The sequence below is a fragment of the Furipterus horrens genome, unplaced genomic scaffold, assembly GCF_987537825.1.
Source record: "Furipterus horrens unplaced genomic scaffold, mFurHor1.1.pri manual_scaffold_4, whole genome shotgun sequence".
Taxonomy (NCBI): Eukaryota; Metazoa; Chordata; class Mammalia; order Chiroptera; family Furipteridae; genus Furipterus; species Furipterus horrens.
In genome coordinates this window covers 8,410,502-8,433,751 of record NW_028327174.1, presented here as the reverse complement: position 1 = coordinate 8,433,751, position 23,250 = coordinate 8,410,502, and the positions used below count along the sequence as shown (strand labels likewise).

The window sequence follows — 23,250 nt, the reverse complement described above, 5'->3', positions numbered from 1 at the left end:
TGGGCACCCCCCCAGCATGAGCCAATCAGGGCTGCCATCTGTGAGTGGTTTGGGGAGGGACACGGGCTCTGGAGGTGACTGTGGAGTTAGGGTCCTGGCTCCACCCCTTACTCATGGTGTAATCTTGGGTGAACATTTAACTTCTCTGTGCCTGAGTTTTCTCATCTGTACAACAAAGACAATGATGGTCCCCACTTGCTAGGGTTGTTGTGCAGATGGAACCATGAAAAGGGCTCAGCACAGAGCAAGTGCTCAATAGACATTAGCTGCTGGCATTAACGGGACTGAATCTGGGGCCTTCTGATGGAGTGAATGGGAAAGAGAGCTCTTTTTTATTTTTTCACTGAATGCACACCTGGAGCTGCTTGGAGATTCTCGCCACAAGTGAACCCAGCACAAAGGGAAGCAGTGCTCACAGGTGGGGAAAGGACTTAATCCTGGTGATAGCCTTTGAGTCCCTTGATCCAGCTGTTCCTGAAGACCTACCCCTGGACTATTTAGGTGCATAACTAATGAAGTCTTTGTTTTTTCTTCCTTTTTTGCTTAAGTCACTTAGAGTTGGGTTTCTGTTATTTGTAACAAAATGTTTTAATGGGTATCCATCCATCCAGCCCCAGATCCTAGCTGTGTGGGCTTAGACACATCACTTCCTCTCTAAGGATCTGTAAAATGGGAGTTTCATCACTGACCTCAGGGCAGTGCTTTTAAGGGTTAATGGGCAACCCATGTGGAGTGCTGTGCTCAGTAACAAATGCAGAGGAGGGGCTCAGGAGATTTCTCTTCCACCCCATTTTTTTTTTTTCTGTCTAAGTCCTGCCCCCACCCCTGCACAAGTGTGTCTGGAAAGGCAAGGTAGGATGCACGCCCCTCCCCACCAACCCCTTGTCCTGGATCTTCCTGAGCAGCAGAATCCAATTGGTACAGCCTTTATTGTTTCTCTAGCATTTTCCAGAAGAATGGTGTCATTCGAGGGCCGGAGCGGGGAAGGGGGGAGTAAAAAATAACATAAACAAACTGAACAGAAACGCAGGAGGGCAGTAAGAGGGGCTGAGATGGGGGGGTTCGGGGCAGTGAGGTGGAAGACCTGGGGCAGTCAGAGCCTCTTAGCTTTCAGCCACCAGAGTGGAGAATTCTGCAAAAGAAAATGACAAAGAGATGAGTCAGAGGTGGCCAGTGTAGGAGAGACCGGCCGCGGCCCAATCACTGGTGCCCCTGCACGGGGCTTTCTCTCAGTCCTCACATCTGCTGTGGAAGTCCTGGAGTGACGGGGCGAGTGAGTGAGGGAAGGAAGGAATGAATGAATGAACGAATGAAGTGAGATGGGAGATGGTGAGCCTACCCTCCCTTGTACTTCATGACGTTATGCAGCACAAACGCTATCAATAATAACCACAATAATGACAGCAATGATGATGTTCTGAATGTGTACCACATGCCAGTCACTGTTTTAAGCACTTTTTATACAACAGCTCTGACTCTGACACTAACCCTGTAACGTGCATTTTAACATTTCCATTCCATGGATGAGGAAACTCAGGCTCAGGGTCTAGCAGTTTTTACAAGGTCATAAGAAGCAGAGCCAGGATTCAGACCCAGGTCTGTGCGACTTCACCTGAGTCCTTTCTCAGCCACCTGTCTAGTTGTCCCCCAACTGCCTATCAGGTCACCAGCAGAATCTGACACACTCTCGCAGGCCCTTGCCTTGGAATTGTCTGACGTAGGAGGCCCGGGGAAAAGGATGAGTTGCTTTATTTGTTACAAGGCGATTTCGGGGAGCAGCCAGATTTGAGAGCCACTGTGTGCTCTTCTGCCTCAGGGGCACACAGCAAGACCCCAGGGGACCCGCAGCGCATGACATCTCCGCACAGCTCAGAGGCCTGAGCGCATGCAGGTGCTCAGAATCAGCTGAGCTCTGTCTCACACAGCTGCTCACTGAACATCACAAGCACTCAGGAAACCGGGAGGTATCATCCCCGTTTCACAGAAGGAAAAACTGAGGCCCAGAGAGGAGCCGTGATTGCAGAGCCTCCAGGTGAGGGGAGGTGCAGGGGAGCAGGGTATGGTCCTTGACCACCCAGAGCTTCTGGTCTCCTCAGGAAGAAAACAAACACACGGGCAACACGTGGCCGGAAGTGCTTGGGGCTGTGGCCTTTTCTCCGAGTCTCAAGCACTGAGGGCATTCCCACCTCAGGACCTTTGCACCTGCTGCTTGCTCTGCCGGGTACACTCTCCAGACGTCCAGGCTAGCTCCTTCTCACTCCCCTGGTCTCTGCCCACATGTCACTCTCCCAGGAGCCTTCTCTGACCCCTCTGGTGAAAGCAGCGATGCTCTTAGCCAGCACCACTTTGATCATATTCACAGCACTTACTCTCTCCACACTCTTTTGAGTATTTCTTGCATATTCCTTTGTTGTCTGCCTCCCCCATTGGAACAGGAAGCTCCAGACCCCACAAGTCTATGCTCAGCTCCATCCCACCCCCCGGCTCCAAGAGGGCCACGTGTTTGTGAAAGGGTAATAGGCACAGAAACTTCACTGTCACGGGGAGAAGAGGAGTCTCCTACTTTGCATCACCAAGCCTTCGGGGGAAGGTGGCTTTTGACAAAGTCTTGTAAGCAGATGGAGGGAAAGGATTTCAGGTGGGGGCCCTGAGGGCAGAAAACAAGGGGGTGTGTTTGGGAAAGACCCTGTAGCCGACCTGGGCTCCAAATCTGGCTCTGTCATTATGGCTGTGTGACCCAGTCTCTCTGAGCCTCATCATCACCGTCCCTAAAGGGAAAGGAAAAATCTGCTCCGCTTCCTGACTTGGAGATAGTCAGGAGAGATGAGGGAGTGCTCAGGGGTCCTCAGTTCCCACTGTGAGTCTCTCTGCCCCCTTTTTCCACGTCCTCTCAAGTGTGCGGTCCTCGCGGTGGTGGTCCCAGGGGTGCTGCTCAGCATGCAGCTCTTCTGAGACCTTTATCTGACATAAAGGGGTCTCAGGAGAACGTCTTCTCTGCGGCTTTTCTCTCCAGGGAATGAGAAAGAACAAGGAGTTCTCCACCCTCTACCGCTCCATGTCCCTGAGATGCCATGTCCCCAGCCTGCCAGAGAGTGAGACCCCAGGTAAGGCCCTGTCGCCTCCCGAAATGCAGTGTGATGATGTGGGGACAGCAGGGGTGGGGATGAAGAGCTAGGGTTCCAGCCTGGCCTGGCTCTCTGTGGGCCGGGAAGTGTACCCCCCGGGCAGCAGGTCCCAGAGCAGTGAAGAGGGGCAGGACAAATTCCCGGTGAGAGGCAATGAAAACTGGATGGCAAGTGGCTTCAAAGAGGCCAGAAGAAATGCCCGAGGCTCCCTGAAGGTCTGCCCTGCCTGCCTCAGCTCCCTGGTTCCGTAAATGTTAGTGTTAGGGCGTGGGGGGGGTAGGGGGGGTGTTCTGGAGCTCCGCCCTAGTGTGTGCCACTCTTCTGTAAAGCAAGAATGATTTCCAGATAAAAAGTGAAAAAACAAAAGCCAACCAGACTGACACATGCTGTCGTCACGGAACTAACGTGGCGCTGACCCCAGCCTGGGGGAAGGACCTGCGCTCCTCGCCTTTCTGGAGTCTGACCCGGGAAAGGCGCGCCACTGGCTCCTGTCCCCAGGCTATAAAGGCAGGTGACTGGATGTGGGGGCCTGGGTATCGACTCCTGGTGGGGGAGTGGCAGGGTCCTCCAGCGGGTCCCGAGAGTCCCCAGGGTCACTGTTTGGGCGGTAACAGCAAGTGGCGCGGTTGGGGCAGAACCCGAACACCAAACACTCTACACAGCCCTCCCATGGGCCGGGTGTCAAAGCGCGGTTTTCTCAGCCATGAGCTCCCGCGCTCCTACAGCGCCCGTAAGGCAAGCGGGCCCTTGGAAATGCCTTTTATCATTAGTACTTTGATTGACATTGTCATTTATATAGAATTTGAAAATCCTTATTTATTCAATGCCTACATGGCAAGTGCTTTGCAGGTATGACCTTACTAAACTCTCACCACTACCCCATGGGAGAGATGCTTTGGTCTGCGTCTTACAGATGGGGAAACTGAGGCCCAAGGGTACCGTGGCTCAGCCAAGATCACGTAGTGAGCGTGATTCAGGCTGCGCTCTTAGGCTTCCTTCCCGACCCGGAGGTTCCTGACCTACTCTGACCTAGGTATAGAGTGACACACGAGCCGGCTCAAATATCGCCACCCCCGGGACTCTGTCGTAGCAGAACCTTTTTTATTTGCTTCTTGGTTCCTAGCACTTCCTGGAATGATCTTAGTTATGCGCTTATTTTTACCAGTCTCTCCCGACTAAAACGTAAATTCCAGAAGGGCAGGGAGCCCTGTCCTGTTCACCACCCTCCCAGTAACAGAACAGACCTGGCACACGGCAGGTGCTAATGAACAAACGCCAAATGGATGGATGGACAGATGGATGGATGAATGGATGGACAGACAGACAGGTGGATGGATGGATAGAGGGATGGCTGGACGGATGGCTGGCTGGCTCATGAGTCCTCCTTAGGGGTCAAGTATCAGCTGACCTCATAGAATCCTCACGACAGCCCAGGGAGGGAAGTGCGACAATTCCCACTTTACAGGTGGGGAAACGGAGGTCTGAAGAGATGAAGTGTCCAGGTCACGCAGAAAATAAGAGGCAGAGGCAGACTGGGCCTGGGATGCCACCGGAACCCCCTACGTGAATGTGGAGAGGCCCTGTCTGACGGGGCCAGCATCCCACTGGGAAGGAGCCTGAACTCTCTCCAGCTCCAACCTACCCTTTAGTCTAGAAAACTGGCCCCAGCCAGCACACCCTGACCTTGGGCACTGAGTTGTTCTGTCCTGGGATAAAGGAGACACAATCTGTCCGCTAACAGCAGCTCATGGAGAGACTGTCAAGAGGAGAATAAGGTCCTTACCGGTTCCCAACCTGCACTGACCTCTCTGACCCTCCTCCCAGGAATGACAGGTTCTCAGCTGCTCATAGGAAAGGGCTCATTCATCACCACCACATTGGACGGTGTTTGGTGCAGAGTGAAGGGGACCAAGGAAAGCCGGGCAAGGGGCTCTCTGGGGTGGAAGTCAAACGATTTGGAGTCTGACTCTGAGAGATATTTTGGACCCTTGGGGTTTTTAAAAGCCTCTGAGAACAGGCCCCTTTGTCCGCCCTGGGATCTACCCTGAAGCAGCCGGGATATTGCGATGGTCATGTGTGCTGGCTTTTTGCAGAGAACACAGGGTTCTAATTTTATCCTCCCAGAACCTGGGGAAGGGCACTTTGTAGACAAGTGGAGGGCAGGGGTCACCTCTTCTGCTCAGTTTGCCTCTCCCCCAGGGCGCGTTCTTAGGAACCAGCCAATTAACAAGCAGCCCTCCTGTCAAAAGAGGTCTCCTCTAAAGTGTCCACATCCCTCCTTAGAAAAAAACAAATGAGCAAACATACAAAGACCTTCAAAATCTCGACCAACTGATTTGGCGGTAGGCTGCTGGGGTGGGGACTGGGGCGTCAGAGGATGGGGCTCCAGTCTTGCCTCTGCCATCACTGCCGTCCCTGGACAAGACCCCTCACCCTGCCAGGTCTAGAAGACGCGTTTCCTGCTCTCCCACCGTGTTTGGAGCAAGAGAACTAGGCGTCGCCTCCCAATTCCCACTTTTGCTTCCGTGACCTTGGACTTCACCTCATTGTGCCTCAGCTTTCCCATCTGTAGACTGGTGCTCCTTGGGCTGTCCAAGGAACCAGCAGTAAAGCTCTTGTCACAGGCCTGGCACACGGTAGCAGTCGTTATCACAATGCTTCTATAACTCCAACTACCTTAGCCATGAGCCTATGAAATGCCTGGCTGCTGCCTGGCGTGAACTCTCCAGGGACCGTATCTTTGTCTCCTGACCTTGCTATTGTCCCCCACCATTTCTTGTCCCTGCGTGGCACCCATGTACAGCCTTCCAGCAACCCTGGAGCCGGGTCTGAATCTTGTTCCATCACTTCCTGGCTAGGTAGCCTTAGGTCACTACTTTCCTCCGCGAGCCTCAGTTTTCACGTCTGTAAAGTGGGTACGATAATGCCTACTTGCATGGCTATTGAGAAGACCAGCCGAGCAAATTCTGAACGGGCCCGGCACATAGGGCATGGTCTAGACGTGCTGGTTCGGCCTCCCTTGGATCTCCTCAGCACAGCTGACACAGGTTGGAGCTTTGAAATAACAACAGTAATAACCACCCTGAAACTAAGATAAGGAAGACATAAAGTGACGGAGGGCATGGGAAGCCTAAACAGCCAGCCGCTGACATGGCAGAAGTTTCTGACACTACCCACCCCATCTGAGTTAGGATCCCACCTCCAGCATGCCCATCCAGGGCAACAGTCTCTGACCCTCAGTTTCCGCATCTGGAAGTGGGGATGCTGAGAGGATCTCTCCACAGGGTTGGGATGAGGGCCCCATGGGATGATGGCTGAGAGGTGCCTCGTACTGTGATGCCTGGCATGGAGACGGCAGAGCGAAATCAATCCTATTGTGGAGGGAGAGTGCCTCTGGAGGGGTCCTGAGTCCTCCCACCACAAGGCAGGTGCAGCCCTGCCTCTGCAGTAGAAGCCCTCCCCTCGGCCCCTGGGGCCAGCTCGCTGGTTTCTGCACCATCCAACCTCAAAGGCACAGGGGTAGGGGTTGGGGACGGGGAGCCGTGGACACTGGATCAGAGGATGGGAGGACTCAGTTCTGTCCTTTCCCTGAGGAAACTGAAATCAGCCTAACTAGGTCTGTCCCAGTCCGGGGTGCTGTGGGGATTGGACAAATTTAGAAGCCATTGACAGATGAGACCAGCACACGCTGACGGCCCCGAGTGAAACTGAGATGGACATTGAGTCAGCGCCTGGAAGGCTCTCTCCTCCCCTCTGTCGTGGTGACCAGGGACCTCCTGGTTCATCACCTCGCCTCTAAATAGCTCCCGGGCTGGGTTTCTTATAAATTGCTATTGCAAACAGAGATCACTTTCCAAACCCAGGAGAATGGGGAGGCAGGGTCAAACAGGGTCACACCAGATGGTCTGCAAGGAGCCTGCGTAAACAGTTTGGGGGGCCCAGGCTTTGCGGGTCACTGCCCTGTGTATCATTCTGTCACCCTCGCCTGCTGTCCTGTCCCCATTTTACTTACAGGGAGACTGAAGCTGAAGGTCACTTAGCCGAGGAGAGTCTAACTGAAGCGGTGGCCCGGGCTGGAGTTGCACGGCCCAGGTTCCGACCACCGGGGTGGAGAGGGGTGGCCGGCGAGGACAGCCTTCTCTGCCCTCACTACCGCTCAGGGTTACAGGCACACGGCTACCTAAGGAGTGCGGCTTCCTCTTCCTCTGCTCCGTCTTATCTAGTGCAGCGTGAGGCCAGGCTTGGGGGGGGGGGGCTACGCGGGAATTAAAGCCAGTCTCTTGCAGAGCGCAGAAACCATTTGTAACTCGAACGTCTCAGCTCTGCCCGGTGGAAAGAGGGGCAGAGTCAGGAGACCCGGTTCCATTCAACCCAGGCTTTGCCCCGTGACGTGGGCACTTAAAGTCCACTGAGCCTCACTTGCCACCTCTCTCAGGATGGGTCACAGACCTGATCAGGCTGGCTGAAGATGCACTGAGATGGGACAAGACACCATGCACTATAGAGCTCTGCCATCAGGTCTGCAGCCTGGCCCTGAGAGGCACATGCTGCCTGGCTTGGAAATCCAGTCCCAGAGGGACCAGAGGGCTGGAATTACAGGGAGGTGGTGGGGGGAGGGAAGGGGGGGACAGACTCCTTCCATCCTTCTCACTTCCCTCCTGTCTTAGACTCAATTTCATCTCCTTTGAGGACTGGGATTCCACTACTTCCAAAGGGTTTGGGGGTAGCTTACAAGAGAAAGATTCACATAAAACAGGAGAAAGGAATCATTTCCAGAACAGGCCCTCCATTCAAGCTACAACGCTTTGAGGTGGGTAGGTGTATCCCCTTTGGGGTGTAGTTTCTGCCTGACTTCAGGTGTTTCCGCCCGCCTGGGGCTTCCTCCCTCACTCCCACCTCTCATGTTAAATGGGCTCCTTAAGGATCAATGAGCAGACTTTGCCAGGAGGAAGCAGCTTAGACAGATGCCTTGAGGCACGTGAACGGAGCTGCCTGTGATGGTTAGGTGATAATTATGACTACATTTTTCAGCAACAGAAGCAAAAGGCAAACTACAGTCTCTGGAGTTAAAACAGGCCTAGAGCATAGGAGACCAGATCAGGTTTCAGGGAAACTGGTAACCAGGTGTGTGTGTGTGGAGGCTGGGGCTGGGGGGGCGGGGGGAGGTGTCTGCAGCATGGTGGGAAAGAACGAGGTATTTGGAGTCAGTGGGTCAACGTTTGAGTAGCTTGGGCCCCAATGCTGAATAGCTGTGTGATCCTGGGCAAGTCACCCCTCTTCCTTGAGCCCCGTTTCCTTGTCTCAGGCAGCTGCTGAGGACCCATCAGGCTAAAAGAGGGAAGACCCGTGTGCAGTCTCCAGAGCCCAGGAAGCGCTACATGGATGGAACTGCTGTTCCTGTCCACCTGCACGTTCCACGTGGCAGGCACTGGGTGTGGAGAGGCCAGGCTGGGGACACACGCCCATGTGAGAGGCAGGGTGGCAGAGGGTCCTGGCTGGACCTGCAAGCCCAGTCCTGGCTTTGCTGCTGAGCGACTCTAGCCATGCGCCTCTCAGTGCCTCAGCTTCCTCGTTTACAAAACGGGAAAGGTAACAGCAGCTACTTTCTAGGATTATTGTAGGGCTGTGGTTTTCAAAGTGCGGTCCCTGGATTATCAGCATCACCTGGGGACCTGGTAGAAATGCAGCTTGTGGGCCCCAGCCCAGACCTAAGGAATCAGAAGCTCTGGGGACAGGCATCACCTTCTAAGTTGTAAAATATGCTCTGGGTGATTCTAATGCGTGACCCACCATCGCTCAGGACAAGAACTAGAGAAGGAAGCTGCCACACAGTGTCGCCTGCTCTCTGTGCCTGGGTTTTAGGGCAGCTTCCACCTCTGTCCAGCTTCTCCTTTTCTGCCTCAAAACCCCCCTTTACCAGCTCTGCACTTGGGTGGCCTTCGAGAATCAATCGACCACATCTATAAACGTCTGAGATTCCTGGACCTAGTTGCGCGGAGACGGGAACGCAAAGGGTTATTATTAGAACTTTGTCTTTCTGTTCCCTCCCTTCAAGCTGGGATTCTAAAGAACGTGGTAAATATCACTCACCTTCAGAAGGGCAGATGGCGTTGGAGACGGAGGCGGGCCCTGTGTCTAGAATCCCCAGCACCTGCTACACGCAAGCCCCCAGCCTCAGCCGGCAGACCTCTCCCAACACATTATACTGTCCCCGTCATTGCGTCCCAGAGTTGGACACATGTTCATTCACCCATTCATTCACTCATTCATTCACTCATTCATTCGTTCATTCAACAAACTTCTCTTGTGCCCTTACTATGTACCGGCCCCTTTTCTAGGTGCTGGGTCAGAAATGGACAAAACCAAGGTCCTGCTTGTGTGGGGCTGACATGCAAACAATAAGTCAATAGATAAATCATCTTATGGTAGAAGCTCATTAAACTTTGAACAAATGAATGAATGAATGAATGAAGCAGGCAGCACAGGCATGTGCTTAGGAGCCAGACAGACCTGAACTCAGACCTTGACCTTGTTGTCTCTTCCGAGGCATGAAAGTTTAGGTAAACTCTTAGCCTCTCTGAGCCTCAGTGTCTTCATCTATAAATGGGGGTAGCAGTAGCATCCTCCTCAAAGAGAGCGGGGAAGACTCAATGAGTAGAATGCCAAGCACTGTGCCTGGCACACAGTGAGTGCTCCCGGAAGTTAAATGCTACTGTCATCATGGTTCAAGGTTGCACCACTGAGTGGGGCCTCTTCTAGAGGTTCACTCCCTGGGACGCCCATGGAATCCCCAGGGCTGAAAGGGACCCTGGTGACTGGCTAGTGCTTTTGATTCCTGATAGTAAAGAACAGGCATGTGAAGGTCAGGGGAGCTCTGTGACTTGTCCCAGGTCCCACCAGGAGTTGAAAGCATCTTCCAGCATGTGGAAGGGCTCAGACCCTTCAGCCTTGGGAGGGAGCAGGCAGCAAAGCAGAGTCCCTGAAACAGAACCTCCTGGGGCCCCTCAGTGAGCTCTGCCCCCTATCTTGCTGCCTGGTGGGCATCATCATACCCATCCCCCCTACACCCTTACACCCCCTACAGAAAAAGCACTGTGTTTGGGGGTGGAAATGGGGAGGGGGAGGCATCTACATGTTTTCACCACAGAAGCAAGGCTCCACGGCCTTGGGGTGATCTGCTCTCACTGCCCATCCACCTCTTGCCCCCCGACCCTGCTGTGCTGTGTCCTCACCCCCGGACCTTTACCAGGTTGGTCCAAGCCTGCACTGAGTTGAGACAGACCTGGGTTTGAATCCATTGTCACCCTGGGCCTTGTACCCTGCTCTTTCTGTATCTATACTCCGGTCCTCTGTCATGTCAAGGTTAAATGAGGTGGCATTATGCAGATCCCACACATTACACACCCTGGTAATACTTTTCTGGGCAAATACCACCCTGGGCAAATCAACCATCTTCCCTCTTGGTCAGCATGCCCTGGACTCCCTAGCCTCAGTGCCCTTGCCGGTACCCACGCCTTGCCTGGCCTCCCTCCCCCTGGGCCTCCCAGCCTGCAGCATCCCTGCCACAGCCTCCAGACCTGCCCAAGACCTCTCCCTCTGCCTAGTGCACGTCTGCAGCTCTCCTGGCCTCTGCCTGGTGCTACATACACCATATACACAGACCTGTGAGCAATGTGCAGACAGAACAGAAAGCCCATCTCCAGCCGTTAGTTGAGCACTTATTACGTGCTGGGCATTGTACTCAGCACTCCCACGCATGTCAGGGACGCCTCACAAGATCCCAGTGAGGTGTGTTTTATTGTGCCCAGTTTACAGATGGAGAAACTGAGGCTCAGGGTCACTGAGCTACTGTTCATGGACACCCAGCCAGGAAATGGTGCCCCTGGGAGTTGGGCTTCATTCACCCTCCCCCACTGACTGGCCCAGGGGGCTCCCCAGGAAACGTTTGTTGGATGAGTTTAGTGAGCTCTTTGATAAATGAGGGAGGAAGAGAAGGAGGGAGGGAAGGAGGGAAGCAGGGAAGCAGGCCAGGGTCTGGCCTGGTTTTTCTTCCACATTGAGGTTGTTGGTGAGCAGCCAGCCATGAAGACCCTGCCTAGGGCTTCTGAGCTCTGACACATTGGCTGCAAATAAAAATGGGAGGCAGATCTGGAGGCCTGCTCGGGGGCAGCTGAGAGGTGGCTTGGTGAGGATGGGGACTTGGGGGAGGTGGGCCACTTACTAAAGTCACCAAGACCAACCACTGGTTTCTCTCCAGCTCTCTCCACTTTAGCTCCTTTAAAGCCCCCGCCCTCCTTTGCAGTCACAGGAAGGGCAGCTGTCATCACAGGGCCGGCAGTCGCGCGTCTGACCTTGCTAGAGGTCCTCTATTCTTGTTTCTGACATAAAACTTTAATAAACTACATCTACGTACCTTTCCCAAAGCAATTTCTGCCTACAGCTGTGCACCCTATTTGTCTGGCAAGGGGACCTAAGGGCGGCCAAGGTCACTGCTGGTGAAGAGCAGAGAGGAAGCAGAGTGTGGGGGGCTGGACTTGACACCCAGGCAACAGATGTTTATAAGTGTCTGCTTGGGGACAGGTATGGGCTAGGTACTGGGGATAAAAGGATGGGTACCATTAACAAACACTTTATAGCACTTACTCTGTGCCAGGCACTAATCTAAACACTTCATATAGGGACACATCGAATCCTCACAACAATCCTATGAGATGAAAACTATCATTATCCTCCGTTCAGAGATGAGAAAACTGAGGCCCAGGGTCATTACTTGATTTGTCCAAAGTCACACAGCTAGAGAGTGGCAGGGCTGGGATTTGATCCCAGAAAACCTGGACCTAGAGGACAAGCACCTACACACAGTTTTCAGTTAGACCAGCAGAAAAGATGATTATAGGGGCAGGTGTCGCATAGCGTGTTGGGAAGACTTATTCAGACCTGGTTCGAATCCCCGCCCCGCCACTTCTGTCCTGGCTCTTTGAACAGGCTAAGGCACCTCAAGCTCTGTTTGCTCACCTGCAAAATGGGGATAACTCCCAAGGATGTGGTCATGCTAAGAAAGGACAGTGCTGGGATGTGCCCCATGGATGTGGGTTAGATCTGAAAGGAGAAGGATGTGAGGTGATGGACCACCAGCCCCTCACCTGTTCTGAAAGCAAAGCTTGAAAAGCAAGACACTCCGTTTCCTGATTCCCAGCCAATCCCTGGCAGGCAGTTTTTCCTGGCTCTCCTACAATGCTGGAATGGTCTATTTGGGTGAAGCCAAAACAGGTTTCAGACTTGAAGTTACAGGATACCCGGACAAGATGTTAAAGAGGAGAGGAGATAAGGAATTTCCATCCCTGGAATCTGAGAACGTGAGAGCCGAGAGCGGCAGGGTCCTTGGGGATCAGATGGCCTCATCTGCTCAGGTTTCAGATGGGAGACTGAGGCCCAGAGAAGGAGAGACAATACCCAAGGTCACACAGCCAGAGTGGGCAGAGCAGGGAACAAAACCCAGGTAAAAGTGTAGGCAAAGTTCAGGGAAAATCCCAAATTCTCCTGGATGCCCTCCCTACGAGACAGGGAGGGGAAAAAAAGAATCTGTTCCTTGGGATTGTTCAAATTTAGAAAAAATATACCAGTCTTTGTTTGCCTGGCTTACATGATAGAGCTCTCAGACCTGACAGAATGCCTTTTTTTGTCTGATCTTGGGAGCTGTGTGCCCCCCTCTCCCTTCCCTGTGACAGGCAGAGCTCCGAGCTTTCAACATCCAAACATTCCGAGATCCACAACGTGCGCAGGCTACTCACCATCCACCCCAATCTTGCCGTCCCCATCCTTGTCTCCAGCGGCCAGCAGCGTCTTGGTTTCTTTAGGAGACAGGTCTCGGGCATCCTCAGAGAAGCCCTTCAGGATGGATCTGGGAAGGAAAGTCAGGGAGGGAGTCAGGCCAAGGTCACCTTGCAGGAACACTGCACCGAAGGTGGGCTGGCATCTGCGCAGGGGCAGTGGGCAGCTGGGACAGCAGCAAGCAGTGGCCGTGCGTGCGCTTGGGCTGGGCCAGTCAGCGGGGCTGCGGCCGGCCCTTCCTGGGTGGGGGTGCGAGAAGGGCTAGCTGTCCTCACTTCAGGCAGGGCACCTGCCCTTGCTTATTTACTCAGCCAATACAACCCACCCAGAAGTATCTTCCCTGTTTCGGGGCCGTGCTGGAAATGGGGGCACAGAGATGACCCTGGGAGGCCGCCTGGAAACAGGAAGGGGGAGGGCAAACGCTCTGAGAGACCCCACAGTGTGATGTATGCAGTGACGGGCGCTCGGAGGAGGCATCTGTCCGTCACACCTGGGGCGAGAAGAAGTCTGGAGCAGTCACGCTGGAGGTCAGGAAGAAGTCAGCCTGTGTGTGCGCACGTGCGTGTGCACATGGGCGTGGGTGGATAGAAGGAGAAGGTTCTAGACAAAGGGGATCCTAATGGGATGCTTTGGGGCGAGACTGGATGGATGGGGAAGTGCTCACTTGAAAGGCTCCTCTCCACCCCCAACCCCGTCTGGTTCTGACAAGATTCAAGGCAGCCTTGGCCAGGGTGACATGAGGCACAGCTGGGTCGGCAGCTGGGCGGTCCCTCTGTGGTGCCATTTTGCATTTTCCTAGTAATGACCTTCTCCTCCTTTGCTTTGCTGCCTGGACTCCCGAATCCCCAAAGCTGGGGATGCAACCCTGATGCACCCAGGAAGTGCTCTGGCCGCGCTGGTACAGAGAGAGGGTGGGGGTCTGCAGGGTGGTGGAGGGTGCCTGGCAGACACATGAAAACCCAAGAAATACGCAAGCTAGGCTCTCTGTCTTGCCTCTGGTGTTAGGCAGAGAAAAATGGCCTCTTGAGTTGTATTAAATTATTAAGTAGCATCATTCCATTAACAATACGAAGTAGCTATAATTTAACCTAATTCGTTGCATTTTCTGCTGAGGATTTTATTGTTCCGGAAGCAACAGTGGTCAGGCATGGCTGTTTCCTTGAACAGAGCGGACGGAAGGGCAGATGGAGTCCCACCCCCACTCGCTCCCCTGAGCCTCAGTTTACCCCAGCTCATCCTCCTCGATGAAGCCACTCTTGTCCTTATCCAGGATGTGGAACACCTTCTTCACGTCGTCGGCGCTCTTCTTCTTCAGCCCCACCATCTGGAAGAACTTTTTGTGGTCGAAGGACTCTGCGGCTGTGTTGGGGGAGAGAAGCAGGTTACTATGCTCACAGGGCAGGGCGGTGGGGGGGCGGGTGTCCCAGAATTTGTTGACTGACTCCCCTGTGTCTGTCCCAGAACTTGTTGACGGACTCCCCTGTGTCTGTCCCAGAACTTGTTGACGGACTCCCCTGTGTCTGTCCCAGAACTTGTTGACGGACTCCCCTGTGTCGCCTTCATGGGAAGGCTGAGGATGCCAGGCCAGAGAGGGTGCTCTGCCCAAGGTCACCTAGCTAGAGGTGGGAGAGGTGAGCTTGCACCCAGACTTCCTTGGCTTCCAAGCCTGCCCCACCCTTCACCGGCCCCTTGGCTAGTGGTCAGGGAAGCCTTTGAAGGCAGACAGGTTTCCTGGTTTTCGGAAAGCCTTTTGGGTGGTGACTGAGTGCAAGTGGGCAGCGAAATTAGAGGAGATGTGTGTGCATTTTGGGGCGGGGACGGGGGGGGCGCCGGGAGCAGGGCAAAGGGTGGGGGAAGAGGTGCCCTTTTTCTTGGCCACTAATCCTGTAGCCAGAAAATCAACAGAGAAGGAATATTTCTCTCAAGGTCACACGTAGCAGGGGAAGGGGAGGACCCAGAGGTCCCTGCTTTTCCCTAGAAATCAATTCTGGTAGGTGTTGTGGGGCGGGGGCGGGGCAGGGGGGTGTTAGGAGGCTCCCTAGGAATTCCCAGGTAAGGTTCTATTTGGAGGGAGCAAGGTGGGTCAAGGAGAAGTGGGTGGTTTATGTCAGCACCCTGGGAGTCTGGCTTCCCCCAACTTCTTCATGCCCAGGGGGGAAAGCACCAAGCTGAGAGGAAATGAGATTCCCTTCCCAACTTCCTGTGTCCTGAGCTCCTCTTTAAAAACACCTGGGAGAGCGCCCAGTGTTAGCCCGGAGTAACCTGGGTATGGGGGAGGGGTCCTGTTAAGAGTCGTGTTCTCCTCCGTCACCCAGGGCTAACACTAGGGTGGGGGACCAAGACCTACTTCTAGGCGCCCTGATGCCTGCTAGGTGACCTTGGGCAAGTTTCAGATCCTCTCCCAGCCTCAGTTTCCCCCATCAAGGTGACGGGAGGGAGGGGGAAGGGAAGCAGCTAATCTCTCAAGTCCTGGGCTGCTCCGAAGCGGGAGGCAGCCTGCTTCCCTCCCTGGGCAGCAAGGAGGCTGCAAGTAGCAAGCGCTGAGGATGCTCAGCCAGGGTTGGGTGAAGCAGAGCGCCAGCTCCCGGAAGTCACCTCACTCTCAGTCCGCTAGAAGGGGGCTCTGAGCCCGGGGGTGGGGGTTCGGACAGTGGTGGGGCCAGCCCTGCCCACCGATGGGCAAGAAGAGGCCTGTGCAGAATGGGTCGGAGGGAAGGCGTCAGTGCCTGCAGCCCCTTCCACGTGCCTTAAAGGGGAAGTCCAGAGCGCCCACAGGGACCCCAAGGACCTGAAGGTCCTGCCTGCCCCCGGGCATTCGCCCTTGGTTCGGGACCCCAGTCCTTGCAGCCTGTCCACTCAGCCTGCAGCGCCTGCAAGTTTCTCCTTGCTCCGGCAGGTAGGGTGACCCGCTTCTCCACCCGATCCAAGTCCCGCCCGGACGAGTTTGGGAAATGCTGAAGACCCCCACTTCCTGCCCTGCTGGCGCCCCGACCAGATGCATGGACAGAGGGGTGTTGGGTAGGACGGCCGGGCGCGGGGTGCAGGAGCCAGGGTGGTGGGTGAGGATAGAGGGCTGGGGAGGGGAGCGCGCTGCTCACCGGCAAAGGCCCCCACCGCCTTCTTGATGTCCTCAGCGCTGAGCAAGTCTGTAATCGACATCCTGCAACTGTTTGAGCGGGCAGAGCAAGTGCGAAAAGATTAAAAAGTGCCTTTCTCATCATTTCTGCTCATATGACCGGCGCTGCAGTGCTGCGCGCCCGGCGCACGCGGGCCGGCCTGGCGCAGCGCCAGGGGGCGCGGGGCTGGGCTCGCAGCCGAAGCAGCTCCGTCGGGCCTCGCGTCCCGCAGCCGCCCCCGCCACGCCCCCGCTAGGGGTCCTTGCCATCCCGGGGGCTGCGGCCAGGGCGCCCCGGGGAAAGGGCGACCTCTGGACCTTTTGGGGCTCCCGCGTCACCGGCCGGGGCGGGATGGTTCCCGGGCAGTCAAGGGCACGCCGTAGGGCAGTAGGGTCAGTGCACCTCGGAGGATGTCCTGTCGCTTCGGAGAGGAAACGAACAGGCAAGGGCCAGACCTACACCCTCCTGGGGTCCCTGTCCCTGCTGCCACTCTCTCTCTCTGCTCCTACCTCAGCCTCCGCTCCCGTCTGTCCTGGATGCAAATTTTATGCTGCAAAATCTGAGCGCTGAGGTCTGGAAACCTGACCCATGGGACGCTGAGTGGGGGTGGCGCAGGTAGGCGGGCACTCCTTGGGCTCCATGCTGGTGCCCCATCCCACAGCTGGTCAGGGATGCACATACCGAAACCTAATTTTTTTTTTCTCTCCTGGTCTGACTTTTCAAAGAACGCTTCTCAGATCCCCAAAATGCCTTTCTCTCCTGGTCTCCTGAGCTCAGGTCCAGACTGCCCTGCCCCCCGCCACACTTTGGGAGGAGGGTGGGACAGTAGAGGCCACTTGGAATCTCTACGCACCCTCCCCTGTCTTGGAGACTAAAAGGCCCGGGTTTGGGGAGAGGGTGGCACCTTCAGACCACACTTTCCAGACAACCTAAGCAGATTTGATGGCCCCGAACGTCATCTCTGGAAATATGACACTTGCTAATCTTTGTGCAGCCAGAAACCAGTTGCGTTCTTTCCCACGGTCTCCCAAGGGTTCTGGCCGCAACCAGTTGTCTCTGGAGTGTGTGGAGCACTGGACAGGGAGTCAGGAGGCCTGGGTTCTAGGTCTGGGGCTGCACTAAGTCGCTGTGTGACCTTGGGTTGTGGCCGTCACAATCTCTGGGATTCTGTCTCTCTCTGTTGTTGTGATGGTGCTGGTGGTCCCTTGTAAGGTGTGTGGGCAGGTGGGTAGGGGCTGAGACTGGTGGCCCTTGGTGGCGGGGGACAGGGGGGAGGAGGACTACCCAGCTGCCCTGTAGCTCAAGTTCCATTGCGCTCACTGTCAACACTGGCTCCCTCAGCTCAGCCCTGGATGGCTGCCCTTCCCGGAAACCTTAGGACGCTGCTGTCCCCCTCCTTGTGAGTCAGCTCCTTCAGGCAACAGCCTGCCATCTGGCTTCCAAGGCACCCAGGCTGTAGCTCCGGACCTGATCTCTTTTGGTGGGAGGACTTCTCCGGACCCCTCAGCTGCCCTGTGCTCCCCGCGCCACCCAGCTGGGCTGTTAACTTGGACATGCTGGGCTTCTGTGCCATCATGTCAGCTCCCAGGCTCAGCTCCCTCCAGGGGCCTCAGCGGGAGACTGTTTCTCCAGCTGAAGGATCCTTACATTACACTGGTAGGGAAACTGAGGCCACAGGGTCAGTGAATGGCCTAAGGACACCTGGAGAGGCAGTGGCAGAGAGGGACCCACTCCCAGGGCTGCTGACTTGGAGTTCAGTGACACCTCTGTGGGGCTGCTCCCCAGTGCCCAGGACTCAGCCCTATGACATCCCACATGGCTGGGTCCCTAGACACTGACCCCAGTGGCAAAGACTCCACAGAGACTCATCGTTGTCCTTCTTCCGTCTCTCCTTTTGCAGGACCTTCCCATCAACTTGACGCCCTCTCTGGGCTGAAGCCCACCCACCCCAGCACCAGATGACATCATTTCAGCCTGTCAACTTTTCATACCCCTGCCTCCTGCCTCCTCTGCCCACTGATGGCCTCATCATCGGAGTCCACGGAAGTCTGGCTCCACCCCTCTGGTTTTCCTGGTGGGAAACCTGAGGCCCAGCCAGGCAGAAGAATGTGCCCCAGGTAGGATGGAGGTCCCAGGAATTCATACTCGGGGACCTGGACTCCCCACCTGCCTACTGCTCAGCATCCCTCATCCCAGCCCCGTGCCACTGGGAGGAGGGGAGAGATGGCTGTCCCTCCCAGCTGGCCTCGTCCCCATGCTATCCCTGCGTTCCCCTCCAGCCTCAGTAGCTACCACTCACCTCGGTTGGGGGTGGTGGGCTGGAACCTGCAGTGAGCGGCTGGGTTGCTGGGAAGTCCTGTCGGGAAGTGTGGCTGGTGGTGGGACAGACACCTATATACGCTTCTGCTCCGGCTATTTTGGGAGGTGCTGCTCCCCCCAGCCCTTGGCCCCCTCCCCTTCTGGTGTCAGGTACTCCCCACTGTGGTGCTGGGTGTCTGTATCACATTCAGTCTCCCTGGGCCCATCAAGCTAGGCCTATTAATAACCTTGGCCCCTGCCTACCTTCATCACCCAAAATTGAGGCTCAGGACAGGCTCTCCTCTTCCACGAAGCCTTCCATGACCACTTTAGATGGCAGCAGTGTTTCTGTCCTCTAAAATCCTGCAAGGAAAGGAAGAGGAAGGCTAGCAAAAGGATGGAATAGGAATTGCCTTCTGTGCAGCAGGCTGGGCTGGGTTTTGCATGCACATCATCTCACTCTGGCCTCACCGTTCAGGCTTGGTCCCTCTTGCATGGAAGGGGGAAGACATTTGGTGTCACAGGGTTTGCTACTCAAAGCCATCGCCCTGGCAGGAGTGGACCCAGCCCTTTCATGAGATGCTCTAGTGCCTGGCAGGAAGCCATAATCTGAATGCTCTCCTTCTGCATCTCAGTCTCCCATCTGTAAAATGAGCTCAATCGGGGGCAAACTTTGCTCTATAGATGGGTTTTGGGGGCTATGAACCCCCTGAAATATGCAGAAAGTCATGTGCAAGTACGCTTTTGTGGAGGAAAGGCCCATAGCTTTCGTGGTGTGACCTGTCTTGGATTGGAGGTGACCATCTAAGGGCGTGTTTAGAAAAGCATGAATGAATGCATGCATTTGACAAATATTTATTATGAACACCATGAAATGTTCCTCTTCTCATCCCCAACCTTATGAATCTCCAGGGCGTTAACATCGTCAACAGTGAAGTCCAGTTCTTGGCCAGGAGGGAAGCTACACCAGTCCTTCCTTGTCCATTGGCTCCATGGATAGAAAGAGCAGAGGGCGGACTGGATGGGGAAGCCAGTTCTGGGGCCTGGATGTGCAGGGGTGGGTCAGGGGATGGACTAGGGTGACGGAGATAGGGGCGAGTATAGAGACTGGGTGGCTCCCAGACTTGGGGGCTGTGATGGACAGATCCAACTTAATTCTACATTTTTAAGCTGGAGTCCATTGCAGAATGAAGGTGCTGCTTTGGAAGGCACCGAGTCTGGGAGGAGGTGATGGTGACGTGTTGGAGGTGAGAGTCCTAGGATGCTGGGGCTGGGAGAGCCTCCGTAGTGATCAGCTAGAACGCGCTCATATTATAATGTCGAAACCAACGCCAAGGTGACGGACCCCAGTCACACAGGGAGTAGTGGACAAGCTGGGATGTTGTCCTGGGTCTGGGGTGCCTGGAAGACATTCTGGTGGAGTCGCCCAGGAGATCTGAACTCTGGCGAGAGACTGGGCCTGACCACAGAGCTTTGGTGGTCGTCTGAGGTCAAGGAGTTGAAGTCATGGGCATGACTGATTCAGGGAGGTGGGAACGTGGCAGTCTTGAGGACCAAAACCCTTGAGGAAGGGCTGGGGCCTGGGGAAATTGTCACACTCATTTGCTGAACAATGTGCCAGGTATGCTGTACACTGCATTATGTCTTTGCCCTTGAACCTCCTCACAAGATAGGCATTGCCTTCCCCGTTTTACTCACAAGGGAACAAGGCTCAGAGATGTTAGGTGACTTTCCCAAGGTCACAGAGCATAGGTAGGACTTAAATCCCAAATGCTTGCTTCTTTCCACTATACAGTTTTGCTTCTTAATAAGACCAACAGAAGAAGCATGCTGGGGGCAGTGCCCACCATGAGTGAATTCTCTAAAACCAGGATGGCCTTCCTCTCTATTCCAATATGTCCCCATATTGTGGGGGGTGCACTTATTGAGGACCTACTGTGTAGTTAGTGCTGTACCCAATTATTTACCCTCATTATAGTCCTCAGAGGCTTGAGAGGTTTAGTGCCTTGTCCAAGGTCACACAGCTGGCAAATAAGTGAGAGAGTTGAGATTTAAACTTAAGGCTTCCAACTCTGAAGTATTTCCTGGCCCCCATAACACTTGAAGTAGGGTAGAGATATCCTAAAGACTGAGTAGAATATCTTGAAAACCTGTTCAATTCTTTTTGCTCTGAATCTATGCTGATTCAAGCAGCCATCACTTTATGAATTTGCTTGTACAGGGGGCCTTGGTGCCAGAGAATAGGTTTATCAGGCAGGACTTTTTCTGACTGTGAGTGACAGAAAGCCTGGCTCAGGCTGGATTAATTCTGTGCCTATGTATGCGACGGGTGTTAAATAGACTTATTGTGGTAGTCACTTCGCAACCTATGAAAATGTTGAACGATTATGTTGTATGCATGAAACTAACATAATGCTGTATGACAGTTATATGTTAGTGAGAAAAAAAAACATTTCATGCCCTCCCCCCCAAAAAGGACAAAATGTAATGGATAAGTCCATGAAGGTTCAGGTACGGCTTAGTCCAGAATGCAAACACTGCTGTGAGAATGCGCTTTCTATTTCTCAGCAATACCTTGTGCCCGGTGATCACCTTCTCAGACTGGCTACCCACTGAGGGTCACAGGATGGCCCTCCCCTGCAGTGCTATAACCGTTTAGGTCCAGTCCTGGGGAAAAAGGGAGTCCACCGCCCCAGGATCTTGGTCAAAAGTTCCAGAATTGAGTTTCACTGGCTCTGATTAGCTTGGTTTGGACAGGGGGGAATGTCAACCTCATTGGAAGCGCTTGGGGCAAGGACTGTCCTGGGACCCTCTCAAGAGGTAGGGGATTCTAGGTGGTCAACACCCATGAACTGGTCACCGAGTGAATGTCTGGGGATGCCCAAGCATGCCAGGCACCAGGGGGGTTATGCCTGAGGTCCTTAGTGAGTGTGATGACATTGAACTTCTAGGGAATGAGTCACTCTGGGGCCAAAGTGGCCTTTCTGGACTTGACAGCCCCAACCCCATCCTGTCCCTTGTGAGGCCTCTGCTTCCGGGTAGCAGAAGTGCTTAAGGGAATTTCCCCCTAGCTTTAAGGTTTCTTACTCTGAACATCCGTGAGGCTGCTGGGTCGATAGATGGGTGACACAATTTGGAAACATTGACCTCTTCTGTCCCCTGGGTCCAAATACTGTGTCTGAACCTTGAGCTGGACGCTTCCTCATATGTGTTGCAGAAGTGGGTCCCAGACATAAAAACTGAGGTTCACAGAAGTCCAGCCACCTTCCCCAGGTCACACAGCATGCAGAGACCAGAGCCTCTGTCTGCCTCTACCCCTGTTCGGTGCTGTCCCCGTAGGCCACAGCGGCCTCGCAGCTGGTGAAGGGGAGAGGCCATGATGTATAGGTCAGCAGGCTCTTAGCTGCTGTGTGCCAGGAGACGAGAATTCAGCTGTCAGCTTCGCTGGTGGTATTTCATTAGTTCACACTATTTCCACCTGCTGTGACCAGGGAACAGGACAGACTTCCTCATGTCTGGGGAGCTAGTGGGCGGGGCCAGTGCTGCAGGATCTAATGCTGTTCATGAGCTCAGCCCTGTGAGATGACGTGTATTAACCCAAAGGAATCTCGGCCCCGTTCCTGAGAGGCAGATCTCAAGGCTATGGCCTTGTTTCCCCTGCCACCCCCTCAGCAGCAACAGAGAGTCCTAAGCATGGTAAGGGACATAAGTCTCTACTCTGGCTCTGCCACTACCTGCTGTGTGACCTTGAGCCAGTTGCTCCACCTCTCTGGGCCTCAGCTTCTTCATCTGTAAAATGGAGCTGAAGGGGAAGCTGTAGGGAACACCAAATGACATCATGTCTGAGTAAGGGTACAAAATCCTACACAAATGATGACCAGGATGGTCATCACTGTGCAGCATTTACTCTGACCCTGTCCTGCCACTGAGTGAGAGGACCCCACAGGGTCTTTGTGGATAGAAGCAGAGAAGTGGGGATTGCTCGCTCCTAATCACCCCTGGCTTTTCCAGAACGGTCTCCGAGATGAGGACTCAGTGTCTCTGCTGGGGAAGTCAGGAGTTACAGAGAGAGGGAGAAGGGGAGATCAGGAATGTGAAACACGGAAGGAGCTAACAGTGGCCTGGGGCTCTGGTGAGAGAGCTGGGGTGGGGGCTGGGATTATGGCTCTTGGCCACCTGGCTTGTTGTCGTTCCCTGAAAACCCCGTCCTGTCTTACTGGTGCTCAGAGGAAACCAGGGAAGGGTTTGGTCCCTGAGTGGGCTAGAGTTACAAAGGGCACAGGGCACCCCAAGGTCGTGGTTGTGGGAATTGAAAGACCTGGTAGAAACTGGTAATGGTGGTCTCTGGGAGTCTCCTCTCCTGGGTTGTGCATGGAGAAGCAGAGAGAGGTGGGTCTGCAGAGTCTTTAAGGAAGCTCCAGGCTCCCAGATGCCTGCTGACATCAGGGGAGCAGATGGCATCACGTCTTGAGCCCAGCTCAGATAGATAAGGTGATCCTAGATTATAAAGACATTAGCATCTCCTCTCAGACCTCTTCTAGCTCAGCCATCCCCATATGGACTCACATCCCGTAACAAAGAGTTAGAATGATCATTGAAAGAGGTGCAGGTACATGTGTATGCATGCATGCATGTGCCTGCATGTGTCTATGTGTGTGTATGTGATGCACATATAGCTGCAGGGGGCAGGTGATAAGTTTCCCTGTTTTTTTTGGGGACCCAGTGCCCTCTTTACTGGCTCCTGGGGTGCCCAGTGTCTGGCACATCCTCCCAGGTGAGCCCAAGAGCTATAACAATCCACGTGCATCTTCTCCAGCATCCAGCATCTTTGCATCCAAATCAGGTTAGTAATGTTCAGAACTCTCCTGCAGCAAAGCAAG

General features: G+C 54.4%; 1 protein-coding gene across 2 annotated transcripts; it reads right to left on the bottom strand.

The window, feature by feature from the left end:
- Positions 1-910: 910 nt before the first annotated feature.
- On the bottom strand, positions 911-18,455 carry PVALB (parvalbumin). Of its 2 annotated transcripts, none has more exons than XM_090272493.1 (5): positions 18,372-18,455; positions 16,055-16,122; positions 14,183-14,315; positions 12,917-13,026; positions 911-1,132 (listed from the first exon to the last, which is right to left on the bottom strand). In XM_090272493.1, exons 2-5 carry the CDS (start codon positions 16,113-16,115, stop codon positions 1,104-1,106), a joined length of 333 nt encoding a protein of 110 aa, XP_090128619.1. In that variant the 5' UTR covers positions 16,116-16,122; positions 18,372-18,455; the 3' UTR covers positions 911-1,103. The 2 variants fall into 2 exon arrangements, with proteins under 2 accessions (XP_090128619.1, XP_090128620.1); XM_090272494.1 differs by lacking the exon at positions 18,372-18,455 and adding an exon at positions 16,582-16,662.
- Between the last annotated feature and the right edge of the window lie 4,795 nt (positions 18,456-23,250).